The following is a 9,657-nucleotide window of genomic DNA, read 5'->3' on the forward strand; positions in this document are numbered from 1 at the left end:
ACTCAACTCATACCCTCCCCTGCACCAAACAAGTCTCTATACATCCTCTTCCTCATTTCTTTATTCTTTAAAACCCCACCAAAATTCAATTATTTTCAAGAAACCAACCACCCCTCCATTCCTCTTGGCTCTAAGATCCGTTTTGGTCACTGTGTTTATATTCAAACCCGCAATTCTTGTTCGGGTTAAAAATCTTTTTGGTCACTCTATTTGCGCCCGATTTTACTCAAACTTTCGTTTCATTGCTCATTTCTTTAATCCCACACAAGTCTCTTTCGGATCTGCTGCTCTCTGTGTTCTCAAGTTTTGTGGCGTCACTTTTTACCTTGTATTCCGGTTTCTAGATGCACACCCACAAAACAACAAACGAAACCCTATCACAGCCCCTAAACACTTTTAACCAAAATTAATCCGATTTAATTAGGCCACCCTTTTGACCAACCAATAATTCTTCCACAAATGTGAATCTTTGCTTCGTCATCACACTTCTTAATTTGATCTCCATGATCTCTTTTTCCCCACTATAAATACTCATACATACAATATGCTCTGCAACTACTACAATCCTTCAGCTAGACCATGTGTCGAACACCTTGCAAACTCACTTTTCGATTCATGAATTCTTCAAGAAACTCCAAGTTTTCGATCATTTCTTCATCAAACCCAGGTTCTTCATCATTTCTTCCACAAATGTGAATCTTTGCTTCGTCATCACACTTCTTAATTTGATCTCCATGATCTCTTTTTCCCCACTATAAATACTCATACATACAATATGCTCTGCAACTACGACAATCCTTCAGCTAGACCATGTGTCGAACACCTTACAAACTCACCTTTCGATTCATGAATTCTTCAAGAAACTCCAAGTTTTCGATCATTTCTTCATCAAACCCAGGTTCTGATCATTTCTTCATCAAACCCAGGTAGTTTTGTTTTACGTGTTTGTATTCGAATTTCGGCAATGGCGGCTCCGAGAACGTCGTCTGCATCAAACCCAGGTTCTGATCAGTGTTCTAAACAAGAAATCAGAATGAGGAAATCTGAGCCGTTGATTCCCGGATTGCCGGATGAGGTTGCTGAGCTCTGCCTGCTTTATCTTCCATATCCGTACCAGGCTCTGGTGCGTTCGGTCTCTGCTTCATGGAAAAGAGCCATTACAGACCCTAGCTTTGTTCTTTGCAAGAAGTCCTTGTGTTTGCCTTTGCCTTATCTTTTCGTTTTCGCCTTCAACAAATCAACGGCTAGGATGCAGTGGCAAGCGTTGGATCCGCGATCTGGCCGTTGGTTTGTTTTGCCTCCCATGCCGTGTCCCAAGGCCGCTTGCCCGCAGGGTTTCGCATGCGCTTCCCTGCCACGTGAGGGGACGCTCGTTGTATTGGGCGGCGTGCGGGCAGACAGGGAATCCTCTACGAAGACAACCATCGTGTATCGTACATCTACCAATCAATGGTCAACAGCTACTCCAATGTCGACCCCGCGGTCATTTTTCGACGCGGGAAATATCAATGGAAAGATCTTGGCCGTTGGAGGCGACAAGGCTGGCTATGGCAGTTCGATCAGGGCCGTAGACTGTTACGACCCGCTGAAAGACACGTGGGCGCCATGTGCCACCCTGCCAGCTGGATTGGCCAAGTATGACTCCAACGTGGTGGGGAACAAGATGTACGTGACCGAGGGGTGGACGTGGCCGTTTATGCACTCGCCACGTGGTGTGGTCTACGACCCAGACAATGACACGTGGCAGGAGATGAGGCCGGGAATGAGGGACGGGTGGACGGGCGTGAGCGTGGTCGTGGGCGGCAGGCTCTTGGTGATATCGGAGTATGGGGACTGTCCGATTAAGGCGTACGACCCTGATAAGGACACGTGGCAGTACGTGGGTGGGGACAGATTCCCATGTGAGGCACTGAGACGTCCCTTTGCTGCGAGCGGGGTGGAAGGGAACATATGCGTGGTGGCATGTGGGTTGAATGTGGGAATTGGAAAGCTGTCCGAGTGGGAAGCAGAGCTAAAAGTTGAGTGGCAGCTTCTGCCAGCTCCGAGTGCTTTTAGGGGATTTTCTCCTTCTAGTTGTCAACTTCTTTTCGCCTAAATTATTGACTTGTTCAATTATATAGGCAATTTCTAAGTTATAACTATAATATTGTTCTACAGCTAGCTAGGCCTAGTATTTGCTTTGCTCTTCCGCAGACATGGAAGCACTTTTGTACCTTTGTATGAACACTTAATTGACCCAAATTACTATAATCTGACCTATAATTAACTTATTAACCCTCTTGGTGGGCTATGAGATCACTCATATCTTATCCAAATCTTTGTGCGATATTTTGCATTGGTTCAAATTAAAGTTTCTGAATTGATGCCATATTTTATAGTAAAAAAAGAAAAAAAATATAATGGATGACAATCGTTTTTTGACAAAGATAAAAATTTCAGCTACAATCAACTAAGAAAAATGACTTATAGTTTAGGTGGTTATGATTGTTTAATCCAAACTGAGATTTTGTGCTCGAATCTCCTATCTCCAATATCGCTGGTTTGAAAGATGAAATACAATCAATCAATCATTTGGGTTGGTTTTCTGTGTTTTGAGTCGATTCAAATTGGTTTTCGTACTGTTAAAAGTTGAATTACTTATTTGAGGGGGGTTGAGAGTTGCAACATCTTTTTCTTGCTTTCGATTATTGGATAGAAAATTCAAAGCAATCCAATTAAGGCCAAGGATCTTTAAATAAGATTGTGAAGCATCCACTTGAATTGATTTATATTGACAAGCATCAAGATGTTTTGATAAAGCAGAACGTGACAACAATATCTCGTGACTTAGTGCACGAGAATATTAATGAGATAGATGAAAATGATGAGGTACATGATTTTTTTAAAAAAAATTATCATTCATTTCACATTACAACGCCGTTGATTTTTGCACTGAGTTTCATGGAAGTTGTCATCAATAGAGCAAAAAGCGTGAGTGCTACGATCGATCCAGCATCAGCATGGAAACTGCACATGCACGATGGATTCTAGTATTTTCGAAAGTCACTTGCGTCAAAAAAGAGAAGTCATAAATGTTGACACGCATTTGAGGAAAATAAGGAACGCAGAAGACAGAATCAACGCGTATATAATAATATCTAGATAAGATAGATTTAACATAAAGTTGTTATCTTATGCAAATTGTACTTGTCACCTTTGGGGTTGGAATCTTCTACATACGCGGTTTTTGCATAACCGTTGGACCTGCCTTCCAAGCTTCCAGATTAAGCTACGTTTTTCTGGAAGTTCCCTCTCTCTGTGTATAAATCGGAATTGCCTTGCATCTTGTAAGCCAGTAAACGGTTTCAGTTTCCGATCACTTGGAGCAAATCTCGAAGCAGCAACCCAAGACAGGAAAGAAAGGCAGACAGGCGGAGGAGCACGCAAAGCCGGAAACCCTAGAAAGGCTCGAGGTCAAAGGAAGAAGGAAGAAGGGTATTCGATCATGTGTTTGGTGTTCGTGTGTGATGAAGAGGAAAGGGTGCTGTCGAGGCAACCGGCACCGGGGGCATGCCCTTACTGTGGAGGAATGGTGCAAGCCATGGACGTCGAGAGCAACTGGAGGTTTTGCTTCCTGCCGCTGTATTGGAGGACCAAGCGCAAGCTCTACTGCAGCTTGTGTACTAGAAAATTGGTGGTGCAGTGATGAACTCACATGATATGTAGCGAGCTTGCAGTTTTTGCTTTTGTATATATAGCAGAATATATACTCTGAATTATAATTGTGGCTGAAAAACAAAATGACACACTCTATTAACATGTACTTGCAATCGTTTTTTATTTCTTTCTAATTTCTAAATATTGTCTGATTGCTCCCGTTCTTACTGAAAAACAATATGAAGGAATTTTCCGACTGAATCGAACCGCCTTCCGGATTTTACTTCTTAACCAATTAAGATTGCTATTTCTCCAACGGTGTTCTTAACACCTTCAACATAAACTGAAAGCAAAACTGGAAAAATCCTATGACCCTATTCATAAACGAGCAAGTTATCCTTGAAACTCGTACACAATTCATGGCTGTGGACTAATGAGGATGACAATAACTTCACTTACAGAGTTTCAACTTTTTAAAATACGCCGATACCGCGGATTTGGGGTAGGGCTTTGTGGCGAGGCAGGTTGGGAAGTTTTCGGCTTGCTCAATCCACAGCTTGTGCGCTATGCCACCTGCTTCGAGCTTCTCTGACAAATTCAATATCTGGGGTTCTCCCTTCACCTAAAGAGTAACCTGCAGCAAAGGTTAAATAAGAACACTATATGCAAAACAAAAACCAGCAGTAACCGATTAACAAGAAAATTCCCAGCATAAATCTCAATTACCCAATCGAACGAACGCCTTTTTTTTCTTTTTTTCTTTTTTTTAAAAAGAAGAGTTAACATTAACATCGAAGTTCGAATATTAACATCGAAGTTCGAATTCCCTTCCGCATAATTTAGATTAGATTAAAATACCGCTCCGGTAAAAGGAACATGAAAAATACTAAGAACCACACCTTCATTCCACATTTGTAACCAAAACCCAGAAATCCAACCTGATAAACACTACAACAATCCAATTTCTTTTTCACAATTTGAAGCTTCTGGATTTACCTTATGCATAGAATCGATGTTTTCCGGGCCACGGTATTGGAGCGTGACGGGGTCGTCTTTGTGGGACCAAATGGGGGACACGGAGGCATGGCAGCCCCGTGTGACCACGCTGCCCATCGGCCACGTGTCGATTAGGTCTCGCCGGAGCACGACGTACTGAACCAGGACGTCCGTGGTGTCGGATTTTGGGACGTCTGGATTGGCTTCGGCGGCGGGTTGACTCATCGAGTTCCGGATGAGTCGACTCTGGGCGGAGGCCGCGTTGGACGGAGGTTTGGCCCCAAATCTGATTCGAGGGATTGAACTTGAGAGTGAGCCTTAGGTGGGACGAAGTGGCACGAGTAGACACGCCATGGTATATTTTCAACGTTGGAGCATCCACACTCTCAATCAGCAAAGGAACGACCCATTTGTGAAATGAATACAGCCTAAACTTTTTTTTTTTAGGTATTTAGCCCAACTTGAGGCCCAACCCAAGCTCGCTATCACTTTTTGACAGGATGTGATTAACCAACTGGACAAATTCATGTTACAGTTCAATGTCCAATTTTTTTATTTTATCAAACGATATTATTTATAATAAGAGGAATTAGGGTGGGATTAGCCTCATAATGGCTAGCAATAATGTAGTTCAAATTCGCCTTTAGCGAGAATCGAACTTAAGACTTCTCACTTACAAATGAAGAGCAATATTACTAGACCGTAGTACTAAATACAAAAAAATATAATGACTGTAGCATTTGAAAAATGCTAAACATAGTACTTGTTTGATAGCCTACAAGACTTCTAGTTCGGCCTAAATAGACCTAGCTCAAGGGTCTGCCACAAGTCCGGAGATGCTCCTGCTCGTGGACATGACATAAGTTGATTGAGCTTAAATTTTTCAAACCTGTCTTAATCACATTTTAGCATCACCGGCCAGGCCCAACATAATAGTTAAAAGAAAAACACAATTATAAAGCAAATAGTGGAAAACGTACTCTTACCTAACAATGTGGGAATTTACTCCAACCAAAGTTGTAGCAAACTGGTTGGAAGTTGGGTAGGTGAGATGTGAAGCAAAATAAAGGAAGCACATCATGTTGCGTCGCTCGCAAGAATGAATGAGTATGACAAATTGAGTTCTTCGACTCTCAGTGGTATGGGATTGGATGAATTTGCTTTTGAGTAATGTTATTCATACCATGTTTTGATATCACATTTTTATACCACCTTAGGTGGCATATGATGTGAAGAGCCACATCATTTGAAAAATTTGCAAAACCCAAGGAAAGGAATGAGAAATACTTTTCGTATACCACAATCATCATTTAATTAACTAGTTTTTCTTAATTATTAGTTTATTAAATAATGAACTAAATTTAAAAATTTGATTAATTCAAATGATGTGGCTGTCCATATTAAATGTTACGTAAGATGATATGAAAATGTGGTACAAAAATATCGTATGAATAGCATTACTCTCCATCCTCCCTCCAGCAAAAGATTCCAGTGACTTCCAAACTTAGGTTTCATGGCTAATGCTTTCACTATTTTTAGTTTTGATTAATTCCATCACCTTAAATTTTGTTTTCTTGTTTGCTCGTTTTCCACCTTTCCATTGAAAGATGATATTGATGGATACGTATTTTGACTTCCTGAGATTTCGTATGATTTCCGTAATCTCTAATTTTCTGTATAATCAAATCATTCCCTTGATGTATTTCTTGTATAGCAATTATACCTGTAAGTTGTAAGTCAAGCTATTGTACTCGTATATAATTCAATGATGATTCACCCTCAAGACTATCGAGGGATTCAGCCACTTAATTACCTTCTTCACCTTCCTTGATGTGCTCTTCTGTGCAATCCATAATCTTTTATGGTATCTCATAGCCCTTGAGCCTTGACTAACGTCAAAACTATTTTTTTTCCCGATCCTTTCCCTCCGTTTCTCACGCTAATAATACCAGCCTTGACTCTTCCAACTATTCTCTCTGGTTGGCTCAGCTGCTTCCGGTTCTCAAGAGCCTCCAATTGACGGCCTTCGTTGACTTGATGGTTCTTTGGAATGTCCCTCGCAACTTCTGTCCAACAACGGCGGCAACATGACTTACCACGTCCAACCCGACGTATGCTGAATGGGCCTCGCAAAATCTCCCAAGACTTTTAATATGCGCGTGTTTTTTCCGTTTTCTCGCTCTGACGAGTCATTCTACTAAACATTCTCTCTTAAATTTCTTTTAATTCTTCTATGCTCGTACTACAGTTAGATTCAGCAATGTATGTCAAACATCGAAGCGCATACCAAATTCTCCAGCTCAACAAAGCAGAAGTTCAGTCCAGTTTTTCTAAGAACAAAAGTACTCTGTGTTTTCAATTTTCCCTTTTTTATGGATGGGAAAAAGGATAACAGATTTAAAGTCAATATTCCATACCAAAAATTGACCTAAATAATTGATTGAGGGGCAAACATGTCTTTGTACTTCACACATCCGATCCAGCACATCACCGTACGTTTATCCATATCCGATTAACAATAAAAATAAATCAAAAATAAAAAACGATAATCCACACACTAAGGGAATCATACGGCTAAAATATTATGTGAGGAGACCTGAATGTATGGTGAAAAGTTGTTAATCATAATCCTATGTCAAGTCCGTTAACAATGTCGATCCAATTAGCAATTATCGTTGTTCTTTTTCTTTTTCTTTTTGATCGAAATTCAGATATTATTAAAAACAAATTGGAATGTTTACATCAAAAGTTAAAGAGTTAAACAACCATTCCGATTTAAAGTGATTCCACATATGAAATCCCTTACATATGTGTTATAAGAAGCTACTTGATATGACTTGATATGCAGCCCCATTACAGGCATGAGTAGTAAAAAGAAACTCTACAACACATAATTGTTAGCAATTATCGTTGTCCTCATCTCCGTCAAGATGTAGGGTTAAAAGTATCTTTATACCTCATTAGTCGTCGCTTGGTTGTTTAGATAGCATTAGGTTGACTGACTTGGGCTTTAATTTTGATAAGTTTAGACTTCCAGAGAGTCTGTTGGTGAGACATGCTGTCGTGGTTGAGATGCGTGCCGGTTTTCTTTTCATTTTATGGTCAATTTTATTTTTTATTTTTTATTTTTTAAATATATCATTATACTAAAAAAAAAAATTAACCCCAATAACTTTTCTGCCCCAAATCATGCACGGAGTTTCGTTGATTTGAACTAAAGATCTTTCAGTGTCCTCTCCGATGAAGAAACAAAGTTAGCCATATATATTTATATATTTATATATTTTTTTCTGACTGCCCACGTACAAACAACACGAACCCCTCCATCCATCCAACAACCCTAAAACTAAATAAAAATAAAAATTATTAAAAAAAATACCACCAGTTGTTACTGCTCATCGTGTTCCTGCAGATCTGAGAGGCAATAGCAACTCTTTGACTTGAAGCTCTTCAGCCTCCTGTCGAGCAGTTTCTGTGGGGCCCTCCTCTCCTGATCATCCTTCTCGTCCGATGAAGAATGCTCCGACGACGCGTTCTCTCCCTCGCCTTCTCGATCGCGGTCGTGTTCGTCGTCATCTTCGTCTCCGTCTTCGGCTAGGGCTAGCAGCGGCATGGACTTAGGGTTTGGCCAGTTGTAGAGGGAGGAGGAAGACGAAGATCTTCTCGACCACTTGGAGGCGATCAGAACCCGCCGCCGCTTGTTGAATGGGTTGTCCTGCTTCTCCACCTCCTTCACTGAACTCACAGTGCTGCTCACTTCTGACAGGCTGGCAAATGACTTTGATTTTCCTGAAAAATAGTTGGATAATCCCCTCCTGAACAAATTAAAACAAAAATTAATTAACTCTGGGATGGATCAAAAACGGAAAATTCAGTAAAACTGATCGGTATGGGATTAATATTTGCAGATCTGGAGGGGTTTACTTGATTGGGAGAGAATCTTCGAGTGATCCAAATGAACCCAGAGAACCCAACCCTCCTCCTCCGCCGCCGTTAAACTTGCTCTGCACCTCATCGCCGTTATCGCCTTTGGAGTCTTCCTCTTCCTCGCTGTCATCCGGAACACCGATAGACGACGAGCTGTCCGACGACGCCTCCTCCGCCACCGCGGCGCCGCGGTCCTGATTCAGGTACAGACCGCCGCGGTTGCGGTTGTCCTGCGTCGGCGCGGGGCCGTAGGACGACACGTCGATGGATAAGGTGGGGCCCACTAGGACGTCCATTCGAAGCAACGGAAAAGAACGAACTGGGAGTTTCCGAGACGGCGAGCGGGGGAATTACGGATTTACCCTTCACCGATGCGTCGGCGTCGTCGTTTGAGCTTCCAGATAACGGGGCTTGTAGTCATCAATTGAAGGGAAGAAGAAGAGGAAGACGGAGAGTCACATGATCCAGGGGGTGCGCAGGTTAAGGAAGCGGTGGAGGATAAGAGGGGAAAAAAAACATGTTCGTAGGGGGAGTAAAGGTGGAGAGGGGTATATATAGGCAACAGTGAGTCGCATGAGTTTTGAGGGGGGAAGGAAAACGCTAACGTCCACCGGCGGCGAATAGGGACGCATGCGCACGCGCTTGGACACGTTCGCGATTACGTGGCGACGACAGTGACCAAACAAATCCACTTCCGGAAACTCTTATTATCTTATTTATGTCAAAACAATATCTCTACACTCTTCCTACTTCCTATGCTTTCCTAACAGAAGATAACATGTATTTATATGCATTACAAATCCTTTATTTTTGTATTTTATTTATTTTTTATTGGTCAAAACAAACATTTAATCGTCTACCGACCAACGATTATAAACGAATCATATTTTTTATGTTAACGTTGAAAATCAAATAATAATAAACGGTTAAACAATTTTTAAGTGAGTCGCATGAGAATGAAAGTCGAGAAGATAAAACAATGAGATTCAAGTGAGACTGTTGTTAGCAAGCAGAAGCGCTAATATTTTTGTACTAATTACTAATTATCCTACCACTTAGTACTACAGTTTAGTGGTATTCCTCTACACTTATAAGTGA

General features: G+C 41.3%; 2 protein-coding genes and 2 pseudogenes across 4 annotated transcripts; 2 read left to right on the forward strand and 2 right to left on the reverse strand.

Annotated features, from left to right (window-relative positions):
- Positions 1–2,274, forward strand: LOC137738274 (F-box protein AFR pseudogene; annotated as a pseudogene). The gene has a single exon (XR_015956476.1). The product of XR_015956476.1 is annotated as an F-box protein AFR pseudogene (transcript).
- Positions 2,275–3,227: 953 nt separating this feature from the next.
- On the forward strand, positions 3,228–3,830 carry LOC137738289 (uncharacterized). The gene has a single exon (XM_068477929.2). The coding sequence runs from the start codon at positions 3,485–3,487 to the stop codon at positions 3,683–3,685; it is 201 nt and encodes a 66-aa protein (XP_068334030.2). The 5' UTR covers positions 3,228–3,484; the 3' UTR covers positions 3,686–3,830.
- Positions 3,831–3,876: 46 nt separating this feature from the next.
- On the reverse strand, positions 3,877–5,008 carry LOC137738285 (uncharacterized; annotated as a pseudogene). The gene is made up of 2 exons (XR_015956478.1): positions 4,633–5,008; positions 3,877–4,270 (listed from the first exon to the last, which is right to left on the reverse strand). The product of XR_015956478.1 is annotated as an uncharacterized LOC137738285 (transcript).
- Positions 5,009–7,873: 2,865 nt separating this feature from the next.
- LOC137736178 (protein OXIDATIVE STRESS 3 LIKE 4) lies at positions 7,874–9,084 on the reverse strand. Its single transcript, XM_068475505.2, has 2 exons — positions 8,557–9,084; positions 7,874–8,447 (listed from the first exon to the last, which is right to left on the reverse strand). The coding sequence occupies exons 1-2, from the start codon at positions 8,853–8,855 to the stop codon at positions 8,021–8,023; spliced, it is 726 nt and encodes a 241-aa protein (XP_068331606.2). The 5' UTR covers positions 8,856–9,084; the 3' UTR covers positions 7,874–8,020.
- Between the last annotated feature and the right edge of the window lie 573 nt (positions 9,085–9,657).

This window comes from Pyrus communis, chromosome 15 (genome assembly GCF_041283825.1).
Source record: "Pyrus communis isolate YQ-2024b chromosome 15, ASM4128382v1, whole genome shotgun sequence".
In the NCBI taxonomy this organism is placed as follows: Eukaryota; Viridiplantae; Streptophyta; class Magnoliopsida; order Rosales; family Rosaceae; genus Pyrus; species Pyrus communis.